The 17412-nt window shown below is 40.1% G+C and overlaps 1 protein-coding gene across 1 annotated transcript in view; it reads right to left on the bottom strand.

Annotated features, from left to right (window-relative positions):
- Nucleotides 1-17412, bottom strand: part of DNAH6 (dynein axonemal heavy chain 6) — a 223832-nt gene that overhangs the window by 88508 nt on the left and 117912 nt on the right. Inside the window, exons 45-52 of the mRNA XM_044261526.1 lie at nt 16741-16972; nt 9043-9195; nt 7589-7729; nt 5863-6105; nt 4106-4273; nt 3386-3621; nt 2012-2273; nt 798-921 (exon numbers count right to left, since the gene is read on the bottom strand). Of these exons, the coding sequence (XP_044117461.1) occupies nt 798-921; nt 2012-2273; nt 3386-3621; nt 4106-4273; nt 5863-6105; nt 7589-7729; nt 9043-9195; nt 16741-16972 (1559 nt within the window). The remainder of the gene's footprint in view (nt 1-797; nt 922-2011; nt 2274-3385; nt 3622-4105; nt 4274-5862; nt 6106-7588; nt 7730-9042; nt 9196-16740; nt 16973-17412) is intronic.

Raw genomic sequence — 17412 nt, 5'->3', positions numbered from 1 at the left:
CTCAAAAGTTAGTGTAGTAACTCTGGGGAAATGCATCCTACATATTGGATGGAAGCTGAGGTCTGACTGCCTGAAAACTACTTTTAAAAATCAGGCATCTTCTTGTGGTATATACATACAACGGAATATTACTCAGCCATCACAAAGGATGAATGCTTACCATTTACATCAGCATGGATGGAATTGGAGGGTATTGTGCTGAGCAAAGTCAGTCAATCAGAGAAAGATAATTTTCATACGGTTTCACTCATATGTGGAATATAGGAAACGGGGCAGAGGATCATAGGGGAAAGGAGAGAAAAACAGAATGGGAAGTCATCAGAGGGGGGAAAACCATGAGAGACTTTTTTTTTTTTAAAGATTATTTATTTATTTGAGAGAGAGAGAGATCAGAGCAAGAGAGAACACAAGTGGGGAAGGCAAAAGGAGAGGGAGAAGTAGACTCCCTACTGAGCAGGGAGCCTGATGAGGGGCTTGATTCCAAGACTCTGGGATCATGACCCAAACCAAAGCCAAGCACTTAACCAGGTGAGCCACCGAGGTGCCCACCATGAGAGACTCTTAACTACGGGAAACAAACCGAGGCTTGCTAGAGGGGAGGTGGGTGGGGGAATGGGGTAACTTGGTGACAGGCATTAAGGAGGGCACATGATATGATGAGCACAGGGTATTATACATAACTGATGAATTACTGAACTCTACATCTGAAGCTAATGATGTGCTATATGTTGGCTAACTGAAATTAATTTAAAAAATCAGGCATTTCCTGACCACGATAAATTTTATGAGTTACTTACCTAGGCTTTCTTTCTCATTCACACTTTTGTCATATTCATCTTGTAAGGCTTGTATTTGATCTTCTACTTGCTTTAGTAATGCTTGCTTTTCTCTCAGAGTAGCCATAGTGATATCAAGTTCAGCCTAATAAAATTAAGTAAATATTAAAATGAAAATCCGAGGTCCCCAAAGAAAATCAAATTTACCTACTTATAACACACTTAAAAAATAGGATTTATGTTCTCTTTTTCATGTCTTTAAAGATTTTGATATGGTATACAAAGTTAAAACAAAGGTAGAGTAAAAGCAAAATAGAACAAAACAAGAAACAAAGCCCAACAAAATAAATCATAAAAGGAAAAGAGAAACAGAAGTACCATTGCACATTAATCCCAAAGCATTTGAGATTAATTAGTTACTACAATGGATTAACTTTAAATGATGAAATAAATAAAAGATTCACGCAATTGGGAAAACTAATCTTTCCTAACAAGTTCTCTAGAGCAGGGGTCTGCAAACCAAATCCAGCCTGCTGCCTGTTTTTGTACAGTTAGCAAACTAAGACTGGCTTTAGAATTTTAAATGGTTGTGGGGGGTGGGGGGAATCAAGAGAAGAAGAATATTTCCTGACACATGATAATTGAATAAACTCAAATTCCTGTGTGCATAAGTAAAGTGATGTTGGAACACGGCTATGCTTTCTCATGCACGGATTATTGATGGCAGTGCCTGTGCTGCAATAGGAGAGTTCAGGAGTTGCCATGGAAACCCGATAGTCAGCAAAATGTAGAATATTTACTCTCCGGGTCTTCATAGGGAAAGTTTGCCACCCCTGCTATAGCGAGGCGGTTCCGTCAGTAAGTCAGTAACCCACTGCTCTCTGTGAACGTTCTTTGCTCTTCTTGGGGCCTCACATCCGACTGTGGCTCAAGCAGGCTTTACAACCTCAGAAGCCACCACAGAGTGCAGGAGTAGTAGCAAACGTAACCCAGAGCGTCACACGCTAGAGCGAAAAGGCACCTCAAAAATATCACCGGCCTGATGATATGAATATGGTAAGAACTCATTTTCCCTTCATGTTGGGAAAGGGTTGATTATAGAGGTCATTTCTGAAAGAACAATCCTCCCCAGCTCTTTTGCTATGACAAAAACCAATTTTCAAAGTCACAGGAGCTTGAATGATGAATGATCATGGCCTTTAATTGTATAAAATGTTGCAACACAAATACTATACCTGAGCAGCACGGAGCTTTTGTCTCTTTGGTTCGACTTCTTTGACTACCCTAGAGTATAAATCCATCGCTCTCACCCACATGCACATGGATTTACACGCTCTGGACACCTTCTCTACTTTCTCAGGCACAAAATCAGGATTGTTAATATACTTTTGAAGTTTTGCCAATATCTGAGGCTTTATGTTTTCCTTATCATACTCTAAAAGTCTTCTTAGAAAGTTAGAATCACCAAGAAGTTGCTTGGCTGTTGGCCAATCAGGCCTGAAAGACAGATGGGATAAGTTAATAGCACTGTAATAAAGTAATTTAAGAACAAAAGGAATGTGCTCTTTTGAGAGCATTAAGATATTACCCCAATCAGTGGGTCGTTTTAATCTTGATACTCTAATCCCAGTCACTGGTAGTTAAGTACACCACAATTCCTGGGGAGACATTCCTGAAGGACTAACGTTTCATCCAACCCCCATTTTGGTAGAAGAAGAAATCAGAGTTTTAGAAATGTAAGATATTACAGAAAGAATAGTTTTATTTTCACAATGCCCCAGCACTCACATTTTTAACCCATTTGCCTTAGTTTAGGTCCTTAAAATATCTTTCCAGGACACTACAATCACCTTCTACCTGGTTTTATGTTTCTCCGTCAATCCTGCCCCTCATGACCTTTTGCCAGATTGCTCTTTCTCACACGAAAAGCTGATTATGTTGAAAATGTTCAGTGGTTCCCAGTCCCCTCTGGCTGGGGCTTTTTGTTTGCGCTTTGCAGGACTCCCCAGCCCCACTTAGATGCTGGCCAGAGAGTAAGTAGGGAAGTTGGGCAGGGATCCCCGAGCCCTCTACCCTTGCGTGGTCAGTTTTACATAGAAAGATTTCTTATAATTTTTATTGAAAAAAGTCTGTATTACTAAAGAAGGTTTGGAAACTACATATCTCCAGGATGAAACACAAGACCTTGCCTGCTGTCATCACTGCCCTCCTCCCCAGCCCCATCCCAGTCCATAAGCATCTCCCCACGGTCTCGTTTTCCACCTAAGCATCATCGTTCAGAAACCTGCTCACTTTTCTCTACAAGCACTCATTTTTTTTTGGGGGGGGGAGTCCTGGTACTATGCAAATACTGAATATCTTGAAATTATTTTTCATGTCTCTCTCCCCACTATCCTATATGTGCCTTATAGAGAAGAGCTTTGTATCTTTCATCATCTAGAGCAACACAGATGTTCAAAAAAATGCTTGTTGAATCAATCTGTTGCATGACTGACCAAATCTGTGAAAAGGTAGAGAAGAGAATGAGCACATACAAACGAAAATGTGGAAAAACACCAAAGCAATTCCCCCATGCATTTTTGGTAACGTGTGATTATGGATATACTCACTTGGCATTCAAGAGAATAGAAATCGCTTCCATAACAGTCATGACCATATCTGGGGGCTTTGTAAAAACTCTGATTTCCGATATGTCCGCTTTATCTAGGGAGTCCAGGGCTCTATTAGCAGCATCAAGGGCAGGGAGAGCTTCTTCAAGGTCTCTCTGAGCATCGTCGGCGATTGCTTGGGTTTCCTCAGCTTTCACTTTTGCTGTCGCTTCATCTTCCTGCACAATGCTACGGACCTAACCATGGAAACAGGGCTGCTTAGGTGGTCTCAGGATTTGCATTTCAATGTTTAAAAACAAAGCCAGTAACAGTACATCTTATTTGCCCCTCTGGATTGCATCAATACTAAAGAGGATTAGCTACGGTACATTTTAGGCTCTCCTTTGTCCATCTCATGTAGGCTGATGGGATAACTGAGCTGAAGCTCTTAGAACAAACTGTCCCTTCTTAGGAGACGAGGAGCTGCCTGTTTATATTTGTTGGGGGCATTTTTCTCACCACTCTCTGTCCCACTCATTGGGTTCACGCAGCCTCAGGGAGAGAACCAGGCTGATTCATTGAAAGTAGGCTGTTTACAACTTAAAAGCATTGCTAAAACTATCATTTAATTATTGTAAGGACATACAAAAATTGAAAACATCCAATCCCATGTCATGACATACAGGTGATCGGCTGGTGATCAAAGCCTTCTCACCCACAGCATCAGGGAGTGCGGCATACCTGATCGGCGTTCTCTTGATCCACTGCCAATTTGTCCATCAGGGCTTCAACATCTTGTGATTTTTCAAAAAGGACAGGTTCTAAAGCTGAGAGCTCTAATTTCATTTTATCGACTAGTACATTGGTTTCTAATAGCTTGGTGAGACCGTTCTTCACTCGGTCGCGTGCCTAGATGACAATAAAAATATCTATGACTATTATAAAAAATACATTTCTTGGTATCTTGTACTCATGTACTAAAATTTTAAATCTACAGAGTTCGTAAATCAGTTTGTAATAATTAAAATTGTGAATGGAGGGTGCCTGGGTGGCTCAGTGGGTTAAGCCTCTGCCTTTAGCTCAGGTCATGATCTCAGGGTCCTGGGACCGAGTCCTGCGTTAGGCTCTCTGCTCAGCGGGAAGCCTGCTTCCCTCTCTCTCTGCCTGCCTCTCTGCCTACTTGTGATCTCTCTCTGTCAAATAAATAAATAAAATCTTAAAAAAAAACCCACAAGGACTCGAAAAGTTGGAATTAAAATAAATAAATAAATAAAATTGTGAATGGACAGAAATCTTCAGGTAACAGAACTCTAGGAAATGACTGTGACATTCACCATGGTGGGTCTAGATCCATGCTCCCTAGGCACAGTGGTTGGCGTGTCACTGGACTGTGGACTCACTGAGGAACCACATCATATTTTTATTTCCTTAGCTTGGCAGCTTGGCAGCTCATTGAATGAACAAGGGGTAAGTTCAGAGAGGAATTTCTGGAGGCCACAGCTCTAGGAATTTGTTTCCTCAAGATGGGTAAGCAGAGCTAAGAACTTGTCAGTGTTCTGGGAGGCAGTGTTCTGGGAGCTCAGCTCTGGTTGCTGGATCTGAACCCTACTTCCCGGTGGTAAGGAACTTCTGACTAGGATCAAAGAGGCAGTACCTAGAAGAGGAGACAGCCAAGAATAACTATTTTCTCAAGGTGCGTCAGAAAGCCTGGTTCAAATTGACAGGTTCCAAAATATCTAACAAGTTATTTTACAAAGCACGTATTTATTGACCAGTAAAAATCCTCTGAAAAACATTAAAAATATCTTAATGGTCTATCCTTCTATTTTAATTTTGATTAAAATGTTGAAAATTTCAGCTCATCAATCATCGCTGATGGCGATGGTGACGGCGGCCACTCTTTCCTGAGCACCTCACACGTGTCAGATCATCTTCCAAGCCTGTCACAAACAGTATCTTATCTAAACTCCACTCAATCCAAAGGGTAGATATAGAAATTTCTAAACCTTATTTTCTACTAAGACCTAAAAGTTACAAAATGTGCTCAGGGTTAGACAGCAAGAAAGAGGCAGAACATAGGCTGTATATGGTCTGCCTGACACTGAAGTCCTCGCTCTTAATGGCAACTATGGACACATGTCAAGCCACCGAAACTCCATCTCTGATGCTTAGCAAAAGGTTCTCCTTCTCATGAAATACTGCAGAGCTGTCTGATTCACTGCCTCACTTTGCTGCTGTTACGATGTCCATCTCATTCCATGGAGGCACGCTTAGGTAAAGGACAGTAGAAAAAATATACATATCAAGGAAGGGGAAGGCCTCCCAGCTGACAAGATGAGACATTCATCTTTTTTGTCTGTCGTGGGTTGTCGAGGGTACAAGTTGGGGTGGAGAAGGTTCTAGCAGGCAAGACGGCATGTAGATCTTCTGCTAGTTCTGGCAAGTTTTGAGTTCAAACAACAACAAAAAAAGTTTTTTATTGATAATATTACACTTACTGAAACCAGCTGCTGCTTCTTCCCACTCAGCATAGTCAGGAAGAGATTGATGAGCTCCAAGTAGGAGGTAGGCGTCGTGTAGTACCGCCTGCGGAGCTCCGTGTAATAACGTTCCGCCATAGCAGAGACACTCAGGTGAACGTTAACGCACATGAGGGAAAGCTTTTCTTTCAGTTCTTCATTTCTAGCATCGATGTTTGTGAAAAATGTCTTTGACACAGAAAGAAGTGCTTCTCTGGGCCACTGGAAATAAAGGTATAGTTTGGAAAATCTGTTGCTCGTTTTTATAATATATGTTTTAACAAGTAAGAAAATGCATTTCTCCAGACCTCTTCCTTGCTTTGTCCCCCCTTTTAGCCAATGAATTCCTACTCATGTCTATAATGTGTCATGAACTGAATGGCTGAGTTCAGTAGAGAGGGGTCTGGGGCTGGATTTTCCAGCCCTGGCACAGTGGCTAGCACATGGAAATTTTTCAATCAGGATTGGTTAATTAAATAAATAAATGAATGGGTGTGCTTAGAATAATTCCATTGAAAAAAAATCGCATACATTGGGAGGACTTCAAGTCCTTACTCTGTTTATTATGCAGGTCCATTATTATAATCACTGTCCTCCTCACCTCCTCAACTTCTTTGCTCCTATCTTGTTTCTCTGCACTCACCTGAACCTTAGTCAAATGCAACTCTCCATTATGCCGTGTCTGTGACTGTGTAGTTGAGCACGGCCAGAGAAAAACACAGAACCATGCCGACCGCCCTCACTTTAACTTCACGACAACTAGCTCGAATGGGTTCCTAGTACAGCCCAGAAAAGCTTCTACAACTGCTAACACTTCCTCTTCCCATTTCATTCTCAGCTGATGACCTCACTTCCCACATCTCTAAAAGAAACAGAAGCAATGAAAACAGAACCTTGTGATCTCTCGCCCCCCACATCTTCCCATCTCCCTGTTATCTGTGCTCATTTACTCTGCCCCCTGCTCCTGTTCCTCTGGGGTGTGCTGTGCATTGCTCCCTGTCCAGGCCGACCCCTTCACTGATGACTCCATCCCATCTCTTCTTGTCTATTCAATGCCACTGGTACAACTATACTTAACTCTGTCTGCTGTTCCATCAGTATATTTCTTTTCTGGATCATTTCCATCAGCACACACGCATGGTATTTGTGTTTCCTCCTTAAAAACTTGACATAACCTACTCCTGTAACTACCACCCAGCTCTTGGTGTTCTTTTGGGGGCAGAACTCCTTGGAACAATCACCTATGCTCACTGTTTCTGATTCCTCTCCTTTCTTCTCTCTTGAACCTTCTACCCCATCACTCCACTGAAACCAGGCTCTTCTCAAGATGACCAATAATTTCCACATTGCTATATTCAATAGTCTCCTTTTCCTTTACAAATTCTGTTTAACCTTTGTTCGATCATTGTCATTGTCATCCGCTGCTTAGGAATAAATTCCTAGCAGACTTTAAAGCTAAAAGCAAGTACCCTTCAGTTATTCTTGGGCAATGTGTTACCCCTTTAAAATCAAGTGAATCCAGGGCACTTGGGTGGCTCAGTTAGTTAAGCCTCTGACTCTTGATCTCAGCTCAGGTCTTGATCTCAGGGTCATGAGGTCAAGCTCTATGTTGGACTCCAACTTGGCATGGAGACTACTTTAAAAAAAAAAAAAAATCAAGTGAATCCAACTTTCCAGAGAGGTACTATCCTGGGATGTCACCAACCTGGACAAACCAATCAATAGTGCAGCAGTTCACAAGGGATGGAAACATCCGGCATCGGGACCGAAAGGCCTCCCCTACGGGACTCATACAGAGAACAATGTGCAGCTTCTGACGAACTCTGCTGATAAAGTGCTGAAACACCTGACAAAAAGATATTTTTTAATTAAAATAAGGGCAAGGTAATAATGAAAATGAGTGTTAGCTAACGCCTCTAGGTCTACCAATACCAAATAAAAACGTTAGTGTAGCAGATGTGCGAACTGTTTGGGTCAAGCTTCATTCCCAACCCTCACACAGCCTGGAAAGATTAAAAATGACATTTGGCAGACTCTGCTGCAACTAGGATTCTAGAAGAGAAGTAGATTCTCCTCGTCCGCGTTTTTAAGGAGGCCTCTTGAATAAGGTGGAGAGAGGTATTCCTACAAGTTTGTGCTTTGGGGTAGAGGTCAATGGAGGAGACAGACGGGGGCAGGGCCACCATTTGTGTGGGGGCAGAGTCTGGCCGAAGTGGCGTGGGCCTGGAGCAACTATCTATGGATGCAGCTCCTTCCGCAGCTATATCCTGATGAGGCTGGGGATGTGTGGCTGCGGGTACGGCATCTGCGCTGGCAGCACGGTGAATGCTGACGGGCTCAGTGGCTTCTGGGCTTGGCAGCTTCCCTAACCACTGACTTCCACTGCAAGCATTTCATGGCCATGAGGAATTCAGCCTGGAGTCCTTTTCTTGGGCTTTCCCAGTGATTCTGGTTTTCTCAAATAAACCCCTTTTTGCTTGCGTCAGCTCCAGTAGACCCTGCTGTTTGTCCATACCAGCCCTGACCTCGCAGTAGAGGAGATCTCACAAAAGGCCACAGAGGAGAAGGCATAAGAAAGAATGGTCAAATAAGTTAAAGAAGGTCCAGAAACAAGGGAAAGCACTAGGACGAAGCAACAGCAGCACATGGAATCCAGCACTGTGTTGGAGAAATGGAAGAGGACACAAGCTGGGTGGTTCCTGAGATGGCACTGGGCCCGGAGACGTGGGGGAACCCACTTGTTTCAGGTGCTCTGACCTTGCTGATAGGCAAGGGAATCAAAAGTACTGGACTCCTCAGGCAGGGCACTGAGGATGTGTGAAATGCATTTGTGTTGAAAGAAGGATAAGGCAAACTGTTCAGTTTGGATAAGACTATGACCTCCATGGAGCAGTAGGGTTTCTGTTTTCTGCTTTCCACTGACCTCTCTGGAAGTGTGGTGAACCAAAGCTTTGAATGCAGGGAGTAAAGTACATAGAATGACAAAGGAAAGCAAATATATTACAAAAAAAATCCATCCACGGACTCCTCAAAGAGATATGTAGATTGTTAAAAAAAAAAAAAAGAAGAAGAAAGAAAGAAAAAAGAAAAAGAAATGAAGGAACACTAACACAACTTTTTGTTTTACTAAAGCCCTATCACCATTGTGACATGTCCTACCTCATCTCTGTTCCCCTCGGAAATGCCTACTTCTTTTGCTCTTGGTCTGGTGGCTGCTAAAACCTGTTCCAGTTCATCCTTTTCAAATAAATTGGGTACTTCGCCAGAGTTCAGGATGTTATTTATATCTTCCAGGAACTCCTCCACTACAATCTGTAGAAGAGAGCAGAGTGATCCAACCCGTTTACATTTATTACATGTGAATTGAAAACCAAATATTTAATCAAAATTCACTTTGAGTTCATTTTATCTTTAAAAAAATTAACCTTAGGGGCACCTGGGTGGCTCAGTGGGCTAAAGCCTCTGCCTTCGGCTCAGGTCATTCTCCCAGGGTCCTGGGATCGAGCCCTGCACTGGGCTCTCCACTCAGCGGGGAGCCTGCTTCCTCCTCTCTCTCTCTCTGCCTGCCTCTCTGCTTACATGTCATCTGTCTGTCAAATAAATCAATAAAATCTTAAACAAAAAAAAAAAGAAGAGATACCAGAATGCTGGTGTGTTCTCTCTCTCTTTAAAAAACAAAACAAAACAAAAACCTTAAAAATTAGAAACTTAATATTCTAACATTGAGGTAAAATCAGGGGCACTTGGGTGGCTCAGTCATTAAGTATCTGCCATTGGCTCAGGTCATGATCCCAGGGTCCTGGGATTGAGCCCTGTATTGGGTTCCCTGCTCAGCGGGAAGCCTGCTCCTCCTCTCACCCCGCACCCCCACTTATGTTCCCTCTCTCACTGTGTCTCTCTCTGTCAAATAAATAAATAAAATCTTTAAAATATATATATATGTATTCTAACACAGAAGTACATTGATTTTTCATTTCTTGTTCCTCTATTGTTTCTTAAAAGGCGTTCATCTTTTACATGGTTCAAGTAATATGTATGAACATTTTATTTTACATATTTATTTAAAAAAATTATCTGAGAGAGCGAGCATGTGTGCACACGTAGGCATGCAAATGAGGGGAGGAGTAGAGAGACTTTTCGAGCAGACTCCCCGATGAGTATGCAGCCCAATGTGAGGCTGGATCTAATGATCCATGAGATCATGACCTGAGTCAAAACCAAGAGCTGGATGCTTAACCAACTGAGGTACCCAGGCGTCCCTATGTAACCATCTCATATTCTGCCTTTTTTCAGCTAACATTTTCTCACAAATATTTATCCATAATTCTGTGGAGTACTCATTGTATTTATAACCATTAGTGGGAACATAACTCATTACTGAGCTCATGCGCCATATTTTTACATGGACTTAAATGGTCCACAGTCTTATTTACATTTTAAGAACATATGTAGGTCTATAGCTTTTCTCCCCAGTTGGATTATTTCCTGGGAATAAGTTCCCAGGAGTGGGGGATGCCTGGGTGGCTCAGTCAGTTAAGCGTCTGCCTTCTACTCAGGTCATGATCTAAGGGTCCTGGATCCGATCCCCACATTAGGCTCCCTGCTCAGTGGGGAGTCTACTTCTCCTTCTCTCTATATTCCTCTCTCCTGCCCCCTGTTCACTCTCTGGCTCTAATAAATAAAAAAAATCTTAAAAAAAATTCTCAGGAGTGGGATTAGCAATTAAAGTACATTAATAGTTTCTGGATTTTGAAGAATTTTAAATTTCCCATTCAATTCAAGTAAAATTTCATTAAACTTAACACATTTTTGCTAGTTTAGGGAGAAATTTGCTTTGGGAGAATTTAATCTGCATTTCTTTGATTATTAGCAAGGGCAAATATGATTCCACATTTACTATTTTCTGTTAAAAATCTGTTCAAATTTTAACCATTTATACACTGGAGTTTACTTTTCAATTTGAATGAGTAATTTTCATATTACAAAATAAACCTTTTGCCTCTAATAATTGATGCAAATATTTAAGAAATCTATCATTTATACTTTTGTTTCAGTTAATTTTTTAGTTTTAAAAAGTTTGAGCCCTATATACTTAACTATGATGAAGTATATGTATTTTCATCTTCACTTATAACTTTGTTTTTTCTTGAAAATGGCACAATTGTGTCTTGTTAATTTTCCCCAAGAGCAAACACTAGCTAGTTTTTTGTCCTAATTTATTTTTTCTGCTCTTATTATTTGCTTTTCTTATTTTTCTTGTTGCTTCCTTGTGACCTTTATTTTCCTGAAGTTTTTAAGTCATTAATATATGTAGTTTCTAATTTTTTATTCAAATCTATAAATTCAATCCCAAGAACTGTTTGACTGCATTCACAGATTTCTATTTATATTAAGTTCATTTTCCCTGTTCTTTAAATAGAGATTTAAATTGTGATGTTCTCAACTCAGGACTTTTTAAGAAAAGATTTTGTTTATTTATTTGACACACAGAGAGAGATCACAAGTAGGCAGAGAGGCAGGCAGAGAGAGCGAAGGGGAAGAAGGCTCCCTACTGAGCAGAGAGCCCGAGCCGGGCTCAATTTCAGGACCCTGGGTTCATGACCCGAGCTGAAGGTAGAGACTTAACCCACTGAGCCCCTTGACTCAGGAATTTTTTATACAAATTAAAAAAAAGATTTTATTTATTTAAGAGACAGGGAGAGATAGAGGGAGAGATAGCAAGAGACAGCATGAGCAGGGAGGAAAGGAAGAGGCAGGTTCCCCAATAAGCAGGCAGCCCACCGCTGGGCTCGATCCCAGGATCCCAGGATCATGACCTGAGCCAAAGGCAGATGCTTAATCAACTGAGTCATCCAGGTGCCTCTATACAAATATTTTGAAGTCCTGAGCCACATCATTACTTTCTTTTTTGATTAGAGCGTGAAAAAGAATGTTATCACCATAGTTAATGCTTTTTTGAATTTGTAGAAAATTTGCTTAAGCCTAAAATTTGATCAATTTTTGTAAACCTTTAGTAATATTAGAAAATATTTACCTTCTTTGTAAAATATAAATGTAGTACATAGCCATTAATTCTCGCTTAGAAATTATATTCTTTGTATTATCTAAACATAGTTATTTCTACTTTGTATTTGCTAGAGATGGCAAGTTAAACTTTTTTAATGTCTTGTTTCTCTCATATTTATAATAGTTTTATACATATGTACATACATACACACATTAATTTTAGTTATTATGGTTATATTTGGTCTCCAGTAACATAGAACATTTGAGATTGATTGGGATTTTCAACAGGGTATAATAACCTTTTGTTTGCATAAAGGGGAGAAGACATTCTGATTTGATCTTCGGAGCTTTAACACTAAGAGCCTTTTTAATATAACTTGCTTATAAAAGCAACATTAAACTTCAATAAGAAATATCTTCATTTCAGAATAAGAAACTACAGCTAAACAAAATTAAGAAAATAAAAAAAATCACTCAAAAATCCCAGGACCCACACATGTTGTATATACAACATATCTGTTTAGTTACATATCAAACCAAAGTACCTGTATGGTAGATGATTTGTATATGTTATGATGTAACAACACATCATAAACACTTTTCACATTAATTAATGTGTACTTCCACAAAGTAATTTAAAATTTTTTACAAACTGTCCTATTATATAATTACACCATAATTTACTTGTGCCACCCTCTCATATTTTAAAATAACTATTATTTTTAAATACTGCATTAGTTTTTCTTATACATACAACTTTGTATGCAGCTGTAATTTTAAGTAAGAGAAGTTTAAGGGTTTTAACGCATATAGCCAATTACCTTCCAGATGATTTTGCTAATTCACAATTGAGGGCTATGCAAGGCCTATTTCCTGATGCCTTTGTCAACACTGCATCTTATGATTTTTAACCTTTGTCAGTGTGCAAGGCCAACCCCTGATATTTATCTTCATTGAAATTTCTTTGGTTACTAGTGAAGCTGAACATTTCTTCAGGTGTTTAAAGCCCTTGTTTTATTTTGTTTTGTTTTTGGAACTTCATGTTCACATTTTATTATATTTTTATTTTTATTTATTTTTTTAAAAAGATGTTATTTATTTATTTATTTGACAGAGAGAGAGAGAGATCACAAGTAGGCAGAGAGGCAGGCAGAGAGAGAGAGAGGAGGAAGCAGGCTCCCTGCCGAGCAGAGAACCTGATGTGGGACTCAATCCCAGGACACTGAGATCATGACCTGAGCTGAAGGCAGAGGCTTAACCCACTGAGCCACCCAGGCACTCTTATTACATTTTTAAATTTCTTTTATTGATGTGCTTGTCTTTTCCTTTTCACTTAAAAAAAGACTGTATTTGTATTTATTTTCCAGCTTTATTGAGATATAATTGACACATAACATTGTATAAATTTCAGGTGTACAATGTATTAATTTGTTCCACTTATATATTGCAACATGATTAGCACATGGTATTACTAACACTTCCATCACATCACATAATTATCATTTCTTTTGTGTGTGTGTGTGTGTGTGGTGAGAACATTTTAGATTTACTCTCTTTGTAAAATTAAAGGATATAATACAGTGTTGTTAACTACAGTCACTATGCTGTAGATGAGATCCTTAGAACTTTATTCATCTTATGACTGGAAGTTTGTACCCTTTGACCAACATCTCACCATTTTCCCCAACCTTCAACCCCTGGTCACCACTATGCTTTCTGTTTCCATGAGTTTGGCTTCTTTTAGATCCACATATAGGTGACTACATATATGTGACACATATAGGTCATATCTGTTGACTATTTCTTTTAGTATAATGTCCTCAAAGTTCATCCATGTTGTGTAAATAGAAGGATTTCCTTCTTTCTCGGGGCTGAATGATACTCTATTATGTGTATGTGTGTATATACTCATATATATGTATGTGTGTGTATATATGTACATGCCATATCTTCTATATCCATTCATCTATTGAAGGACACTTAGGTTGTTTCATATTTTGGCTATTACAAATAATACTGCAATAAACATGGGAGTTCAGACATCTCTTTGAGATCCTGTTTTCATTTCCTTTGGCTCTAGATTCAGAAGTGAGATTGCTGAATCATATGGTAGTTCTACTTTTAAGTGTTGGAAGAACCTCCATAATATTTTCCATAGTGACTGCACCAATCTACATTCCCACCAACAGTCCACATGGTTCCCGTTTTTCCACGTGCTTGCCAATGCTTGCTGTCCCTTGTCTTTTTGATGGTAGCCACAGTAGGCTTTCTGTTTCTAGGATTTTATTTATTTCTTCCAGTTATCCAATTTGTTGGCATATAATTATGTGAGGTAATACTTCATTGTGGTTTTGATTTACACTTCCCTGATGATTATTGATGTTGAGTATTTTTTCATGTACCTGCTGGTCATGTGCATGTCTTCTTTGGAAAACTGTCTATTTAGATTCTCTGCCCTTTTTTTAAAGCTGAACTTTATTTTGCTATTGAGTTGCATGAGTTCTTTATATATTTAATTATAACATGTCTCAATGTAGCTCCATTCAGCTTCAACCTATTTGAACCTCATGGATCTGGATGTCCTTTTCTCTCTCCAGATTTGTTAGGTTTACATCCATTATTGCTTTAGATATATTTTTGGTTCCTTTTTCTTTTTCTTCTTCTGGAATTCACATAATTCAGACACTGTTTCTTTTCGTTTTGTCCTGTAAGTTCTGTAGGGTTTTCATTCTTCTTTCTCTTTGCTCCTCTGACTAGATAACTTCAAATGTCCTGTCTCTTAAGTGACTGATTCTGTCTTCTGCATGATCCAGTCTGCTTTTGAAGGTCTCCATTGAATTTTTCAGTTCATTCATTGTATATTTCAGCTTAGGATTTGTTTGGCTTGTTTGTTTGTTTAATGATTTCCTTTTCTTTGTTGATCTTCTTATTCTATTCATCCATTGTTTTTCCAATTTTGTTTAGCTGTCTGTGTGTTCTTAGAGTTCACTAAATTTCTTTAAGAGGATTATTCTGAATTCTTTCACAGTTCATAGATTTCCATTTATTTAGGGCCAGTTATTGGGGCTTTGTTCATTTTCTTTGGTGGGTGTCATGCTTCCCTGATTTTTCATGATCTTTGATGCCTTCCACTGGTGTCTGCACATTTGAGTAAGCGGTCTCCTCTTCCAGACTTCACAGGTTCGCTGTGGCAGATACAGTTCTTCACCAGTCTGCTGAGTTTGGGTTTCTGAACATGTCAGCAATCCTTAAGCAGATGGGATTTGCTGTCAGGGTCTTTTTGGGGGTTGAGGCCACTGCCCAAGCTTTAAGGTTGGGGGTGGAGTGCTGCTGTCTGAGAAGAGTTGGATAGGACTGCTCACTTGGTTCTCTCCCCAAGCAGGGCTGTAGGGTGGGCTGTGTGGTTGCCTAGATTCTCCGGTCTGGTTTCCTAGATGGCTGGGACTGGGTACTATACTCAGTAGGAGATAAGGCTACGAATTAGCTTCCCTATTCTGGTGGGGCAGAGGAGTGGGACCCAAGGCCTGCATGGCTCAATGTTTGGGGACCTAAACTGAGCAAGACCACACACTGAATTCTCTGGCCAGATGAAGCCACTGGTTTGGCTTTGCAGACAGGGAGCAGGGCTTTCAGATGGGCTACACAGCTTGTTGTGTATTCTGGTTAGGTTCCCTGGTCACATGAGCTAAAAGCTGTGTTCAGCAATGACTGTAGTCACAAATTAGTTTCTCTGCCAGGGTGGAACAAAAGAACTGGCTCTTGACTCCCCAAGCAAGGCTGTAGGGTGGCCAGAAGGTGGCTGTAGGCCAGAAAGGCTCTCTCTTTGTGGTCTTGACTCAAGCCAACCTGTACCCCAAGTGTCCATTCTGAATGGGGCCACTGGCTTTGCTCTGTGGATAATCGTTTCTGTTTGCTTTACTCTCCACTCAATTGCTGCTGGTGGCCAGAGCTGGTGGTGTACATACATTAGGGTATGGGTCCTTTCCCATTTGTCAAAAATGTTTTTTTTCAAAGATTTTATCTATTTATTTGAGAGATAGAATGAGAGGAGAGAGCATGAGAGGGGAGAGGTCAGAGGGAGAAGCAGATACTCCGTCGAGCAGGAGTCTGATATGGGACTAGATCCTGAGACTCTAGGATCATGACCTGGGTGGAAGGCAGTTGCTTAACCAACTGAGCCACCCAGGCACCCCTGTCAAAAATATTTTATATTCAGATATAAATTCCCTGTATGTCACAGATGTTAAAAATATTTTCCCATTTTACGCTGGTACTTAATTTCGAATAATTTAAAATATTTATGCATCAGATCACTTTTTTATTCCTTGCCCAATTTCTATAAAGGTTAATTTTCCCTAATGTTAAAATGCCCAGTATAGTCAATGTAAAAATTTTCTTCTTTAGAACAAACTCAAGATCAGTTAAATTGATTCTTGTAGACATAGATGTAATCATGTAATCCTATTTTAATTTTAAAGTTAATTTAACCTTAAAACAGCCATTGTTAATTTCCTTTTCTTGTGTAAGGCATATTTCCCTAACTAATTTCAGTTAGGGAATAACTTCCTTATATTTACTGCTATAGAAATAATTCATTACTTTCTATTATCTATGTCCTTCTCAAAGAAAAGTTCAAACCTCTCTCATCCCCTTAATCTTTGTCCATATTTACTTACTCAGAATTTAAAGGGTAACACAGGGGTTGGTAAAATAGTGAAAATGGAGAATGAAAGTCTTTTACAAGGTCAAGGACAGCGGCCATCCGAGGGCACAGTTCCTTGAACTACAGCGTACACACCATTCAGAGCACACGCGATCATAACACTTGTACTTTAGCTGTTTAAACATCACCTGCGTGTCTGTGAAGAGAAATACCATATTCTTGTCATCTATGCCAGCCAGTCTGTACAACTTCCTCAGGTCTTCGTGAAAACTGTCGTAATTATATCCCCGGCTAAGTTCAATTTGCAAACATTTGTAACCACATATGTGAGCTGCGAGTCTTGTGAGAGACTGCTTTCCTGTGCCTCCTACTCCGACGAGCAGGGCGTTGCCTCTTTCCTGACGGATCATGCGGGCTATCCTGCAGGCAGCAGAGTAGAGGAAGACCTTTATGTTTCTCGTTTTCTGTTTTTTTTAAAAATATTTTATTTATTAGGGAGAGAGAGAGAGAGAAAGAGAACAAGGGAAGGTGGAATAGAGGGAGAGGGAGAAGCAGACTCCTCACTGAGCAGGGAGCCTGATGCGGGACTCGCTCGCAGGACCCTGGGATCATAACCAGAGCCAAAGGCAGACCCTTAATTGACTGAACCACCCAGGCGCCCTGCTTTTGTGTTTCAATGGCAGAACTGAGTCTAGACTGCAGAGTCTAAAGTGCTTTATTACCTGGCCATTTATAAAAGAAGTTTGTTGGCTCCTTTCCTAGGATCCTTTGCCAACCTCCCATAGAGTAAGCAAACAGATGATTTACGCACGATTTCCACTGTTATGTCTCTAATACAGTGCACATCTAACAGAAGACAC

Source organism: Neovison vison, chromosome 8, assembly GCF_020171115.1.
Source record: "Neovison vison isolate M4711 chromosome 8, ASM_NN_V1, whole genome shotgun sequence".
In the NCBI taxonomy this organism is placed as follows: Eukaryota; Metazoa; Chordata; class Mammalia; order Carnivora; family Mustelidae; genus Neogale; species Neogale vison.
The sequence above is the reverse complement of the archived record's forward strand: the minus strand, read 5'-3'. Positions and strand labels throughout refer to the sequence as shown.